General features: G+C 40.9%; 1 protein-coding gene across 1 annotated transcript in view; it reads left to right on the top strand.

The window, feature by feature from the left end:
• The first annotated feature begins 337 nt into the window (after positions 1 to 337).
• Positions 338 to 16,028, top strand: part of RGS22 (regulator of G protein signaling 22) — a 148,431-nt gene continuing 132,740 nt past the window's right edge. Inside the window, exons 1-2 of the mRNA XM_058699603.1 lie at positions 338 to 472; positions 953 to 981. Coding sequence (XP_058555586.1) covers positions 448 to 472; positions 953 to 981 — 54 coding nt within the window. The 5' untranslated portion in view covers positions 338 to 447. The remainder of the gene's footprint in view (positions 473 to 952; positions 982 to 16,028) is intronic.

Below are 16,028 nucleotides of genomic sequence, written 5' to 3'. Positions count from 1 at the left end.
CCGACTCCGCTTTCAGCCTCCTTTTCTCAGGACCAGCCCATCAGGGCCGCTCTCCCGCCCCCACTCGCCCGCGGGTCCCTTTCTCACTAGGAGACACCAAATTTCCTGGACGGGGCGGCCGGGATTTTGCTCGAGGGACCAGGCCCGAGTCGCGGTCCCCACAGGAACGAGGCCCGGCGAGTTGGGACTCTGCGCGGGGTCCCCCAGCCCCTGGCGGCGGCGCCCGCCCCCTGCCCCGGAGGAGGACGGGCTGCGGCGGCTCGCATTGTATCAGCTCCATAGCAACTCAGCCGCGGCGGGGGCCACGCGCGCCGCTCTGCGTCGGCGTCCGCTCTGCGTCGGCGTCCGCTCCCGTCCGGCTCCCTCTCCCGGGGAGAGACGGGCGCTGCCCGGCGGTGGCGCCCTGAGGGCCCCGCGCGGGCGCCGGGCGCGGGCAACGGCGGCGGCATGCCGGAGAAGCGGCTCACCGCGGGTAGGTGCGGCGGCGGGGACCACACACCCGCCTCCGGACTTGACCTCTCCTCGCCCGGGCGCCCCCCACCGTCCGCGCTTTAGAAAACCTGGCTCCACTGCGCCTCTCATGGCATTTTATTACGAACTTCCTCACCCCCCCTCTAGCTCCGACCCCCGTTTGCATCGCCTCGTTCGCACCGTCTTATTTTGTCTTCCTTAATTCTCCGTTTTGCAGCTGGAATAATGGAAGCCTACAAGGTTAACTCCAGGGTCACAGTGAATTAGTGACCAAGCTGGATTCCAGAGGCCTTTCCTCCCCACTTCCACCTTGAATTCCAACTTAAAATTCAATCCATGTGCAAAGAATGAAGAGAGGGCCAACATTTTACTGAGCTTGCCCACGTAGAAAGCAGGCCTAGGTGCCGTCTCAAATTATTTTATTTACTTTAAAAGGAAATCAGATTTGAGTGAGATAATGCCATATTTTATCTTGTTTCAGAGCCACCAGATATTACAGAAGAAGAATTTGTAAGTACCATTTAGAGGGCTATCTCCCCCTCCCCCCGTGGCTCTTTAAAAATAGCAAATCATACATTGTAGAAAAAAGCTGTAGGTTTTCTCTTCTCCTTTTTGCCAGATGAATATAATAGAAGCTTTGGTTCAGCAACAATGGTGCTGAATACAAGACCTTTTTACGTTCTTTAACAGGTACATTTTTTAAAAAGAGGCCAATTGATTTTTATGGTGGGTGCTATTTATTGTTAAAGTTCTTTTACATAAATGACTTCATTTTATTTCTCTAAACTCTTTAATGACTCTGTGAGAGGAACGTTTTATCTCTGTGGTTTTACGTTGATGTGGTTGTGCAGTTGATTGATTGAAAACAAGTGATCGGTTTATAGTTATAATTACTTTAAAAATGTACTAAATGGGTGAGCCTGGGTGGCTCAGGTGGTTAAGCGTGGGATTCTTGGTTTCGACTTGGGTCATGATCTCACTGCTTCATGGGTTCAAGCCCCACATCAAACTCTGTTGTGGCAACACGGAGCCTGCTTGGGATTCTTACTCTCTCCTCTCTCTACCCCTCCCCCACTTGTGCTGTGTCTGTCTCTCTCAAAATAAATAAACTTAAAAAAAAATAAAAATGTACTAAATGTTTTCAGGTCAGACTTCTGGTGAGTTGAGTAGTAACAAGTAAGTACATTATTTACTTTGTCATTTAGGTGAGTGCTATATCTAGGATGGGTTCTATTGTAATTCCTGTTGTGTATTTAAGGAACTTGCCCAAAGGTAAACAGAGAAGAGGTAGCAATGCCTGTTTCCCGCTAAGGTCTGAGTTTGATTCCAACAGCTCTAACCACTGAAGGGGCCAAGGATAGGCTGCTCCAAGATGGGTCACTTTGGCATGAAGATTATTTTGGGTTAAAAAGTAGTTGAAACCCAGCAGATTCAAGAAAAGCTCTTAACCTCTCCCACAACAGCCTAAAAAGAATTTAGGTAGAGGACCTGCACCAGGAAGGGAACCATCACCACAAAGAACTACGTTATGATACGAACAAGGTGTGGTAGACAGGGAGGAACCTAGCAAGGCCTGTTTGATCAAAGTCCTCTACGTCCCATGGTTGCCAAGTGTCCCCAGGACACATTTGTTTACCAAACATTTACTCCTTTTCATTTTCCTGTGAATTCCATTTTTTCCCTTTGAAGTCCCAGACCCGTGCCCCCTTCTTAGTTCAGAATGACCTATATGCCTCATTTTGCCTGTCTTTGGAATTTCCACGTCTTGGTGAATTCCCCATATGTACACTGTTGAATCTGATCTTCTGTTAATCTGTCCCATGTAAATTTAATTCTCAGTCTAGCTGGAAGACCATGAAGGGCAGAGAAAAATTTTTCCTTCTCTTCACCATTTCTCGATGTTATTTGCTTATGTCCTCTGGTACTTATTTCTGTTCTTGGACGAGTACCTTATTTGCTTTTGGCTTTTTATTCAACAGACACCGGTGCTTCTATATCCACCGTGCAGTGCTAGATGCTGAAGATAAGTCTCAAAAAGCTTAGGCTAAGCTTAGGGCTTAGGCTATATCTACTAGCACCTTCCATTTTCACCCTTCCACACCGTTGGTCCACTTCGGAGAGAGAGAGAGAGAGAGACAGACAGACATCAGGATAGAGGCACAAAAAGCATGTCAGCAACTCTACCCATCTTCTCGTTGCCTTGGTGTAACCCTGTGTTGTAGCAGATTTCTTTAAGCTGCTTCCAGAACTATTCTACATTCCAGCAGGAGGTCAGCATTTCTCGAGCCAATCAATCTATCTTTCTTTCTTTCTTTCTTTCTTTCTTTCTTTCTTTCTTTCTTTCTTTCTTTCTTTCTTTCCTTTTTTATTTTTTGGGCATTTTTTCATATTCTTTTTTTTTAAGTTTATTTATTTATTTTGATAGAGCCAGGGAGAGGCAGAGAGAGAGAGAGGGAGAGAGAGAATCCCAAGCAGGCTCTGCGCTGTCAGCACAGAGCCTGACATGGGCTTCAACTCATGGACTGTGAGATCATGACCTGAGCTGAAATCAAGAGTCTGATGCTTAATTGACTGACTCACCCAGGCGCCCTTGGAGCCAATCTTTTCCATACAATTCCAGCATCAAGTCTCCGAGGGGCACTCAGCAGCATTGCACTTAACCATTTGAGCAGGCTGCTGACCTTTTCAGGTCTTTGCAGCCGTTTGGGAACTCTTAGGAGAAGGCTTTATTAGCTACCCCTTTTTTCTCTTGGTGTCTGTGCTACCACCATCTCCCGGTTGTCCCATCTGTCATGTCGATGTTCCCATTTCTGGCTTCTCTTTCTTTGCCCACGAAAGCGTTGACCTTCTTCGGGATTCTGATCCACAGGCTCTCTCTGGAGGACCTCTTCTATAGTTTTAGCCACCCTTATTTCACTGGGCTTCCAGATCTATACATCTCCAGCCTAGGCACCTTTTCTTTTTTTTTTTTTCTTTTTTTTAAATTTTTTTCTTTTTTATTGTGTAAGTCATTTATGTCCCTTGTTGAAAAGCTGAAAAACGCAGAAAAGGCAAAAGAAGAATAGCCATTAATTCCACTACCCAAAGAGAAGCACTTTTATCTTTTTCAAGTAAGCCCCACCCCCAATGGGGGGCTTGAACTCACAACCCCAAGACCAAGAGTCTCATGCTCTACTGACTGAGGCAGCCAGGCGTCCCAGAACTTTTATCTTTTTTTTTTTTCTTTTTTTTTTTTTCTTTTTCTTTTTTATTTTTTAATATAAGAAATTTACTGTCAAATTGGTTTCCATACAACACCCAGTCTAGGCACCTTTTCTGATGCCAGAACTCAGTATCTGTTGGGTCATCAGGCACCTTCATCACCTGGATGTCCCTATTTCACCTCCACAGTCACATTCCACATATATTTACCTCTGTTTTTCTTTTTCTTTTCTTTTTTTTACGTTTCATTTATTTTTGAGAGAGAGAGAGAGAGAGAGCTCGCACACAAGTGGGGGAGGGGCAGAGAGAGGGAGACACAGAATCTGAAGCAGGCTCCTGGCTCTGAGCTGTCAGCACAGAGCCTGATGTGGGGCTTGAACCCACGAACCGTGAGATCATGACCTGAGCCGAAGTCAGTTGCTTAACCGACTGAGCCACCCAGGCACCCCTTTACCTCTGTTTTTCAAGAGTGTGGTCAGGTGAACTTACCTCTCTGCTCCCCTGCGCCCCATGCTGGCTTTCTTCCTCTTTTTCTTGTTTTGGTGAATGGTACCACTGGCCATTCAGTCATCCAAGCCAGAACCTTTCTTCCCGTTTCTTCACCTCCTGCCTGCAATCATTTACCAAGTTCTTTCATAGCCAGATATTTTTCTCCATCCTCACAGCTACTGTCTTATTTCAGGCCCTTATCCCTGGGCCTGGACTTTGGCAGTTGTCCTAACTGATATCACTGCCTCCAATAGTCCTTCTGTCGACTCCAATTTTTCTTGGCCTGAAGCTTAAAGTGCAAACTCCTGAGCATTGACTGTGCTGGATGATATTTCTTTGCTCTGTCTACCTTTACATTTTCCTTCTCCCATCCCTCCTACCCTGGCTGAAAGATTGCTATGAACTCTAAAAAAAATTACCGTATTACTTAATTAATGACTCAGCTCTTTTATGAATCCTACTGTTTATTGAATGCTGACTATGTAGTATTTAACCTCAAAACAACTCCATTGGGTGGTTATTATCACCCACATTTCACAGGCGAGGAAGTTCAAGTCCACAGTGCTAACCAACTTGGCCTGAGGCCACACATCTAATAACTGGCAGAGCCAGAATGTCAAACACCTCCCTTTGGCACTCACAGTATTTTCTATATTACATGTGAATGTCAGGCAATGTGTCCCTATATAACTTTTCAGCCTTTTTAAACCTTCCTTCCCACTACTTTCTGTGTGGTAGATAATGTCATACTGTTTGGGGTATTATAGAGTATGTCCACATACCTTCTGCCCTGGCCAAACTGCCCTTCTTGCCTTTGCTGCGGAGTTCTGTCTTGGTTACCCTCCCCCTCTCTTTCCCAGTCTTGCACACCCTTCAGGGTCCAGTTCATCTCCTCTGTGAAACCTGTCCAACCTCAGATCATTTGGACTGCCTTTGAACTCTGTGCAGCTCGTGGTAGGGACCAGTTTGTGACCAGCTCCCCAAATTCATGTGCTCACCAAGCATTATCTGTAGGTGAAATAATTCACACCTTGTACATGTATTTACCTCTGTTTTTTCAAAAGTGTGAAAATATTTTTTCTTTTATTATTAATTTTAAATTATTAATTTTAAAAATATTAAAATATTTTTATTTTATTATTTATAGAAAGATAATGTGACAGAGCTCTCTTGTTCCCCTAAATTGATTCTACCCTCTTCCACAGTATATAAGAGATACACTGCTCTCCATTTTAGACTACATTTTCTAGTGTTCCTTACAGCTAAATGTGGTTATGTAACCAAATTGTGGTCAATGGAATGTAAGCAGAAGTGTTGGGTCCTAATTCTGGAAAGCTGAGGTTTATAGAGATTAAATAACTCACCCCTAAATAGGTCACACAGCTAGTACCTGGTCAAGCCATGGTTAGAATCTGAGTCACTCTGACTCTAACACTCACATAATGTAAAAGGAGAGAACATGCCGTTTTTCTTCTTTCCTGCTGGCTGGAATGAGGATGTGATGCTGGAGCTGAAGCAGTCAGCTGGGATCATGAGTTCGAAGTGGTGTCCGGAGGACAGCAGATCCTCCATCATACCATCATAGGGACCTGAGCACCTGCTGTTTGAGAAGGCCAGTCCTGAACTGCTTTTGATTATATGAGAGAAATAAACTTGTATCATAGTGTTATTTTGTTTTTCCATTATTTAAAAAAAATTTTTTTAATGTTTTTATTTATTTTTGAGGCAGAGAGAGACAGAGCATGAGCAGGGGAGGAGCAGAGAGAGAGCAGGAGACACAGACTGGGAAGCAGGCTCCAGGCTCTGAGCCATCAGCACAGAGCCCGACGCGGGGCTCGAACTCACACGCCTTGAGATCGTGACCTGAGCCAAAGTTGGACACTTAACCGACTGAGCCACCTAGGCGCCCCTCGTTTTTCCATTATTGACAACAGAGTCTATACTACTATAAAGTGCTCCTATATTCACAGGAACTTTTTTCATACTGTATTTTCTCCATCAGTGCTGTAAAAAGTACAGTGCTGTTGTGGACATCTGTAAAATATGTTAACTCTTACATGAGATCTTCAGCCTCAAAGGACAGAATAACTATGTTAGGATAAATCATTTGTGGTCAGGGACACATTGCCTGACATTCATATGTAAAATTTGCAATTTCGTAACAAAACTGGCAACTATTACAGGGCTGGTACTATGTCTCAGTACATCTTCACGTTCCCTAGAGGGTGTAGTACAATGTCCAGAATATACTATTAGGTGATTAATAAATTTTGGTTGATGGGGGGCGCCTGGGTGGCGCAGTCGGTTAAGCGTCCGACTTCAACCAGGTCACGATCTCGCGGTCCGTGAGTTCGAGCCCCGCGTCAGGCTCTGGGCTGATGGCTCGGAGCCTGGAGCCTGTTTCCGATTCTGTGTCTCCCTCTCTCTCTGCCCCTCCCCCGTTCATGCTCTGTCTCTCTCTGTCCCAAAAATAAATAAAAAACGTTGAAAAAAAAATTTAAAAAAAAAAAAAAAATTTTGGTTGATGGATATCTTCATACATGATAATTAGTGTGATTTGTTTCACTTATTTTAATTTAATTTTATTATTTGTTTACTTAAAAACTTTTTAGAGTGTAGTTGACACACGATGTCATATTAGTCTCAGGTATACGACATAGTGATTCAGGTTCTTTATACATTATGCTATACTTCACTTTTTTTTTTGAAAAGTTTCATTTAATATATATTCTATAATTCTTTTTTTTATGTTTATTTATTTTGAGAGAGAGAGGGAGAGAGAGAATCCCAAGCAGTCTCCACACTGTCAGTGCAGAGCCCAACACTGGACTCCGATTCACAAAACCATGAGATCATGACCTGAGCCAAAAATCAAGAGTCAGATGCTTAACCGACTGAGCCACCCACTAGCCCCTATATTCTATATTTCTTAAACACCTCTCTGGTGGCATTTTTCTACTTTAGTATTTTTGTTAACTTTGTATTTGTTTGATTTTTGGTACTTCTGTTAGGGAAAATATATACACAAGAAATTTAATACACTATATTTTCTCCTTAGTTCCTCTGGGAGTATATTTTTAACTATATAAGCAATGTATGAATATTGTTATAAATACTTCAAATAATGAAAGTGATAAAGTGAATGCTTCTTTTCATCCCTTCCCTTAATCCAAACCTCTCTCATTTTTATATTCCCTAAAAACTGAAATATAAATCTGTCATAGCAAGAAAAGTAGAGTTCAGACTGCTTTATGTTACATTGGGATTTGATTATGTGTTAGGTATACATTGAGGAAAGTTTAAAGTGAGAGTGACTCCTAAATTATTTTTAGCTTTAAAATAGAAAATAAATTCATATTAAAGACTTAATTATTTGACTCTTAAATCCAAAATAATCGTATTTTTTTCTTGTGCCCCCAAAACTGTTTGAAACTATGCAGGCGGGCATGTCATGACTCAAAACAGTCTTTGTAGAGTAAAAATTTTGTAGTACAATGATTTCTTTTTTTTTTTAAGATTTTCTGATATATAAAGCCCACAGTTTCATTAATTTTAAAAGCAGATGCCATTTAAAAAAAAAAAAGAAAAGCAGATCCCTTTATTTTTACCATCAAAACAAGAGGGACTGTACCTTCAAGCAGTATTTACGTATTTAACTTATTAAGAAGGATACTCATTTTTAGCTAATCTTTTGTTCGTTCAGCTTCATATTATGCTGTCTGTATAGGTCGAGTGAAATTAAAGTCCACACAGAGGTGGCATTATATGGAAATGGTGGAGGGCAGGAGCAGGTAGACATAGGCACCATTCCTTCCCCTCTGTTCCCTCTCTCTTCTTAAGAGTGTGCACCACAAGTGTTTCCAAGAAGTCATTTGGAAACAGGTCCTGCACGTCCTTTGGAAAGTGTTAGTCTGTTTGGAATTCTTCCATCTCAATGGAGTCCAGTTCTCTGGTTGGAATCGAATTTCTGATGCTTTCTGGAACTGCAGAAACTGCATTAGAAGTTCCACCAATAAGTTAGTGACCAAGCATATTGTTAAGCAACTCCTTGCACTTACAGCTTTAATTAGGCACTACTGGGGACACACATTGTCCACTAGTATTCCCCAAAGTGGTATAGTTTCTGATTGGAGAGATGACCTTTAATGTGAAACAATAAGAGGATAAGCAGTTTATGGTTAAGTGTGAATTTTGAGGTTTGAATCAAAAGTGCATTAGGACTTAGGGAAACTTTTTACCCATGGGTAAGGTGTGGGATGGAAGAAGAGGTGATACATTTTTAAAATTTTACTTATTTTTGAGAGAGCACAAGCAGGGGGGGACAGAGAGAGAGGGAGAGAGAGAATCCCAGGCTGACAGCATGAAGCCCAATGCAGGGCTTCGGCTGATGGACTGTGAGATCATGGCCTGAGCTGGAATCAAGAGTCAGGCACTTAACCCACTGAGCCACCTAGGCGCCCTGAGGTTCTCTCTTTTAAATTAGAATATCAGGTTGTAAGGACCTTTGTACAGGGAGAAAGCCTTAGGGTATTTGGCCAAATGAACTGACTGAAGCCAAGTAGGTATGATTAGAGATGAAACTGGATAAAAGGGAATTGAGAGCTTCCTTTATCTTCCCCAGATCTTTGAGAATTTCTTCCAGTAGAGAGAGTGAGAACAGAAATCTGTTGCCTAGTAGATGCTGATTGAAATTTGTGATGGTAACTGTTAGGAATGAAAGGAGGAGGGTCCATACTTCTGGTCTTTATTGCATGAGACACCCTTATTTTCTGCCTCCTTCATACACTACATTCATAATACAGTACAATTTTGTGAACCAGATGGGTCTGAGAAATACGCCACGAGTTCTTAAATTTCCCCAAATGCTTTGATGGTAAGCAGGGTGCACTTTCAACAAGCCACCTTTGTGGAGTGTGTTTCTCCTTGTGTTCTCCTTATCTGACTCTTTTCCTCTTTTTGTAATATCTCTCCTTTTTATTTTAGTGATATTGTTTTACTAGAGTCTTTATTAGGCTACCAGTCTTTTCAGCTTTCATATCCTTAATGTAATCATTCAAGCATTCATTCAACAAAAATGTAATTATCTATTATCTAAAAGCATTGGGAATCGAAAAAGTGAATAAAAAAGAACCTTTTTCTTCCAGAAGTTCACAATCCAGTGGGTGGGACGTGTAAACAGACAATTGTAGTGTGAAGTGTTAAAGGTTGTGATAGGGGAAAATAGGTGACCACTACTCTAGACTTTGGGGAAGAAAAAGAGTAGGCAGGAGAATAAGGCAAAAAAAAAATTTTTTTTTTCTAGGTAGAATAATCAGCATGTGCAAAGGTGTAGAACTGTAAAAAAAAAATTGCTATGACTGAAGCATGGTGGTATGAGTTGAAGCTGGACAGCTGGGCAGTAGCCAAATTGCATTCATTATAAACTCTTTTTGTGATAGAAAAGGGTTGGGGGTTGGGGGGCAGGTAGATCTCTTGTATTAATTGAAATATGATTAGAAAGACTGATTCATAGTGTGGTGTGGGTAAGGAGGGGTAGGGAAGATAAGGTTTGGCATGTTATGGACAGCAGGGTGAAGCAGAGGTCCTAGGTCTGACCCTTAGTGGATGGGATCCCAGGGTAGTGGTCAGAAGATGATCACATGTCCAGGGGCTTATTCTAGAGGTGGTGATAGTGATTTGGGATCTGTCATTTAGTACACAGGAGGCTAAGAAGGCTGATCATCCATAAGGTGCCAAGAACCTTGACATTGTTTCCTTGTACGTAACTCCCCCTCCATTTTATTATGAAAAACTTTAAACATATGAGAAAGTTGCAAGACTTGTATAGTGAACACCTATATACTCACCACTAAGATTTCACAGTTATTAACATTTTGCTACATTTGGTTTTATGTGTTTCTATCCTGTCCACCATGCCATCTATCCATCAATCCACTTTTAAAATATGTTTCAAAGTAAGTTGCAGGTATCCACATGATACATATCAACCCTAAACATTTCTAAGCAGGAATTTCTAAGCATGAATATCATAAACTACTGTTTTGTATTAGTTTGTGGGGTTCTTTTGTTGATGTAAAATTTACGCACAATGAAATAGAAAAAAATTTAAGGGGGGGTTGCCTGGGTGGCTCAGTCGGTTGAGCGGCCAACTTCGGCTCAGGTCATGATCTTGCGGTTTGTGAGTTCAAGCCCTGTGTTGGGCTCTCTGTGGACCTCGGAGCCTGGAGCCTGCTTTGGATTCATGTCTCCTTCTCTCTCTGCCCATCCCCTGCTTGTGCTCTGTCTCTCAAAAATAAATAAATGTAAAAAAGGTTTTTAAAAAAATTTTTTTTAAGGGTACCATTTGATGAATTTTGAGAAGTGTATCCAACGATGTAATCCAAACATTCATTAACATATAGAACATTTCTATAATCTTATAAAGTCTCTTCAAGCCTCTTCCTAATTTCTTTTGCCTCCACACCCCTAAGACAACTACTGTCCTATGTTTCACCATAGATTAGTAGCATAGATTATAGATTTTATTTAGATTTAACTTCATGTAAATAGAATCATACAGTTAGTTTTCTTTTGTGCAAGTCTTTTGCTCAGCATAATGTTATTAAGATTCATCCATGTTGAGTGATTCTGGTGTGTGCATACCTTTTATTGTGGTAAAACATAAAATTTAATTTACCTGCCATTTTGAAGTGTACAATTCAGTGGCATCGAGCACATTCACACTGTGGTACAGTATTCCCCACTATCCACGTCCACAAGTTTTTCATCTTCCCAAACTGAAACTCTGTATTCATTAGACAGTAACTCCCCATTACCCCTCCCATAACTTCTGGTTACCATTATTCTACTTTCTGTCTTTACAGATTTGACTATTCTAGGTACCTCATATATGTGGAATCATACAGTATTTGCCCTTTCGTGTCTGGCTTGTTTTACTTAGCATAACATTTTCAGGGGTCATCCATGTTGTTGTATGTATCAGAATTTCATTCCTTTTTTTTTTTTTTTTTTATTTTGAGAGAGAGGGCGCAAGTAAGGGAGGAGCAGAGAGAGAGAGAGAGAAAGAGAATCTCTTGAGATGCAGGGAGAGAGAGAGAGAGAGAGAGAAGTGGGACTCAGCTGGGGCTCGTGTTTTATATGAAGTGGGGCTCGAACTCACCTGATGCAGGGCTCATGTTCACCCGATGTAGGGCTCAAACTTACCTGATGTGGGACTCTAACTGATGAACTGTGAGATCATGACCTGAGCCGAAGTCAGATGCTTAACAACTGAGCCAGCCAGGTGCCCTGGAATTTCATTCCTTTTTAAGGCTGAGTAATATTTCATGTGTGTATTTACCATATTTTGTTTATTCTTTCATATGTCAATGGGCATTTGAGTTATTTCCACCTTTTGGCTATTTTGAATAATGCTGCTGTGAACATGGGTGTAGAAAATTCTGTTTGGGTCCCTGCTTTTCAGTTCTTTAGGGCCTATACCCAGAAGCCCCCTGCTGCTGGGTCATATGGTAATTATATGTTTTACTTTTTTGATGAACTGCCATTTTGTGTTCCACGGCAGCTGCACCATTTCACATTCCCACCAGCAATGTACAAGAGTTCCAATTTCTCCACATCCTCACCAATACTTGTTATTTTCCTTTTTTTAAAAAAAAAATAGATGTGAAGTGATATCTCATTGTGGTTTTGCCTTTCATTTCTTTTATTGCTATTGATGTTGAGCATCCTTTCACATGCTTTTTCACTATTTGAATGTCTTCTTTTTTTTTAATGTTTATTATTTTTGAGAGAGAGACAGAGACAGAGGGCAAACAGGAGAGGGGCAGAGAGAGAGGGAGACAAAGAATCTGAAGCAGGCTCCAGGCTCTGAGCTGTCAGCACAAAGCCTGATGCGGGGCTCAAACTCACACACTGTGAGATCATGACCTGAGCTGAAGTCGGCCACTTAACTGACTGAGCCACCCAGGCCCTCCTGAATGTCTTCTTTATAGAAATGTCTATTCAAGACCTTTGCCCATATGGAAGATTTTTATTGTTTATCTTTTTCTTGCTTATCACGTATATGATTTGCAAACATTTTCTCACATTCTGTAGGTTTTTTCACTTTCTTGAGAGAAGGTTTTGATGCATAAAATTAAAAATTTTTTATAAAGTCCCAATTTATTTTTTCTTTTGTTGCTCCTGCTTTTGGTGTAATATCTAAGAATCCACAGGCAAATACAAGCTCTTGAAGATTTATCCTTATTTTTTTGTAAATATTTTGTAGTTTTAACTCTTATGTTTGGGTCTTTCATCCATTTTGAGTTAATTTTTGTGTATGGTTATAAGGTCAGGGTCCAACGTCAAGGTCAGGGTCCAATGTCATTAAGTTTTCTTAGCACCGTTTGTTGAAAAAGAAGGTCATTTCCTCACTGAATGGTCTTAGTATCCTTGTTGAAAATCATTTGATCATGTATGAGAAGATTTATTTATGGACATTATTCTCTTCCAGTAGTCTGTAAGTCTGTCTTTATGCCATACTGTTTTGACTACTTTAGTTTTATAGTAAGCTTTGAAATCAGGATATAGGAGTCCTCCAACTTTGTTCTTTTTCAAGGTGGTTTTGGGTATTTAAGGTCCCTTGAAATTCCATATGAGTTTTAGAATGAGTTTTTCTTCCTTTTTTAAAATCTTTATTATTTTTTTAATGTTTATCCACTTATTTTGAGAGAGACAGAGAGAAAGAGAGTGAGAGAGAGACATGGGAGGGGCGTGGGGGGTGGGGGTGGGGACAAGAGAGAATCCCAAGCAGGCTCCACACTGTCAGCACAGAGTCCAATGTGGAGCTTGAACTTATAAACCATGAGATCATGACCTGAGCCAAAACCAAGAGTCAGACGTTTAACTGACTGAGCCACCCAGCCACCCCTAGGATGAGTTTTTCTATTTATGCAAAAAAAATAAATAAATAAAAATAATGTTATTGGGATTTTGGTGGAGATTGTATTAAATCTGTAGATTGCTTTGGGTGGATTGTCATTTTAACAATATTGCTTCCAATTCATGAACATGGTATGTCTTTCCATGTACTTATATCTTCTCTAACTTCTTTTCAGTAAATTCTTTGTAAATGGAATTATTTTCTTAATTTCCTTTTTGGATGTAGGTAACTTTTTAATATCAAGTTTTATAGTTGAAATGACTGTATGCAATTACTAATCAAGACTTTTTAATGGTGATCCCTTATAATTCTTGAATAGTCTCTATTGGTAAAAAACTGTATCACCCAATAAGAGTTAAAAATTTTTAGACAATTTTTGTAACCATTTAAAATTGCAAGAGTTGAGATTAAAATTTAATAGTTCTTTTTTTCATGACAAACACAAAGTTAATATTTCTTAGGATAAAGAAATAGATTTAGGCTCGCTCCACGCAAATACCCAACTCTGTGCTTCTGTGGAGCCAAACCTCCGGCAGCGGATCTGACTCCCTCCTGCTGCCACAGGGCCCCTCCTGAAGTGAATCACCTAAGGAGAAGTGAGCTAAGCCTGCCCCTCCTGCCCCCGTGCACCTTGCCTACCCACCCCAGCTAATACGCCAGATCCCCAGCACCACAAGCCTGGCAGTGTGCAAGTAGCCCAGACGGGCCACGCCACCCCACAGTGAATCCCGCCCTTAGGAGAGGGGAAGAGAAGGCACACACCAGTCTGACTGTGGCCCCAGCGGTGGGCTGGGGGCAGACATCAGGTCAGACTGCGGCCCCGCCCACCAACTCCAGTTATACACCACAGCACAGGGGAAGTGCCCTGCAGGTCCTCACCACTCCAGGGACTATCCAAAATGACCAAACGGAAGAATTCCCCTCAGAAGAATCTCCAGGAAATAACAACAGCTAATGAACTGATCAAAAAGGATTTAAATAATATAAGAGAAAGTGAATTTAGAATAATAGTCATAAAATTAATCGCTGGGCTTGAAAACAGTATACAGGACAGCAGAGAATCTCTTGCCACAGAGATCAAGGGACTCAGGAACAGTCACGAGGAGCTGAAAAGCGCTTTAAACGAAATGCAAAACAAAATGGAAACGACGACAGCTTGGATTGAAGAGGCAGAGGAGAGAATAGGTGAACTAGAAGATAAAGTTATGGAAAAAGAGGAAGCTGAGAGAAAGAGAGATAAAAAAATCCAGGAGTATGAGGGAAAAATTAGAGAACTAAGTGATACACTAAAAAGAAATAATATACGCATAATTGGTATCCCAGAGGAGGAAGAGAGAGGGAAAGGTGCTGAAGGGGTACTTGAAGAAATTATAGCTGAGAACTTCCCTGAACTGGTGAAGGAAAAAGGCATTGAAATCCAAGAGGCACAGAGAACTCCCTTCAGATGTAACTTGAATCGATCTTCTGCACGACATATCATAGTGAAACTGGCAAAATACAAGGATAAAGAGAAAATTCTGAAAGCAGCAAGGGATAAACGTGCCCTCACATATAAAGGGAGACCTATAAGACTCGTGACTGATCTCTCCTTTGAAACTTGGCAGGCCAGAAAGGCTTGGCACGATGTCTTCAGTGTGCCAAACACAAAAAATATGCAGCCGAGAATCCTTTATCCAGCAAGTCTGTCATTTAGAATAGAAGGAGAGATAAAGGTCTTCCCAAACAAACAAAAACTGAAGGAATTCGTCACCATGAAACCAGCCCTACAAGAGATCCTAAGGGGGATCCTGTGAGACAAAGTACCAGAGACATCGCTACAAGCATAAAACATACAGACATTACAATGATTCTAAACCCGTATCTTTCTATAATAACACTGAATGTAAATGGATTAAATGCTCCAACCAAAAGACATAGGGTATCAGAATGGATAAAAAAACAAGACCCATCTATTTGCTGTCTACAAGAGACTCATTTTAGATCTGAGGACACCTTTAGATTGAGAGTGAGGGGATGGAGAACTATTTATCATGCTACTGGAAGCCAAAAGAAAGCTGGAGTAGCCATACTTATATCAGACAAACTAGACTTTAAATTAAAGCCTGTAACAAGAGATGAAGAAGGGCATTATATAATAATTACAGGGTCTATCCATCAGGAAGAGCTAACAATTATAAATGTCTATGTGCCGAATACCGGAGCCCCCAGATATATAAAACAATTATTCATAAATATAAGCAACCTTATTGATAAGAATGTGGTCATTGCAGGGGACTTTAACACCCCACTTACAGAAATGGATAGATCATCTAGACACACAGTCAATAAAGAAACAAGGGCCCTGAATGATACATTGGATCAGATGGAATTGACAGATATATTTAGAACTCTGCATCCCAAAGCAACAGAATATACTTTCTTCTCGAGTGCACATGGAACATTCTCCAAGATAGATCATATATTGGGTCACAAAACAGCCCTTCATAAGTTTACAAGAATTGAAATTATACCATGCATACTTTCAGACCACAATGCTATGAAGCTTGAAATCAACCACAGGAAAAAGTCTGGAAAACCTCCAAAAGCATGGAGGTTAAAGAACACCCTGCTAACGAATGAGTGGGTCAACCAAGCAATTAGAGAAGAAATTAAAAAATATATGGAAACAAACGAAAATGAAAATACAACAATCCAAACGCTTTGGGACGCAGCAAAGGCAGTCCTGAGAAGAAAATACATTGCAATCGAGGCCTATCTCAAGAAACAAGAAAAATCCCAAATACAAAATCTAACAGCACACCTAAAGGAAATAGAAGCAGAACAGCAAAGGCAGCCTAAACCCAGCAGAAGAAGAGAAATAATAAAGATCAGAGCAGAAATAAACAATATAGAATCTAAAAAAACTGTAGAGCAGATCAACGAAACCAAGAGTTGGTTTTTTGAAAAA

Source organism: Neofelis nebulosa, chromosome 14, assembly GCF_028018385.1.
Source record: "Neofelis nebulosa isolate mNeoNeb1 chromosome 14, mNeoNeb1.pri, whole genome shotgun sequence".
Taxonomy (NCBI): domain Eukaryota; kingdom Metazoa; phylum Chordata; class Mammalia; order Carnivora; family Felidae; genus Neofelis; species Neofelis nebulosa.
This window is presented reverse-complemented; position numbering and strand designations above follow the sequence as displayed.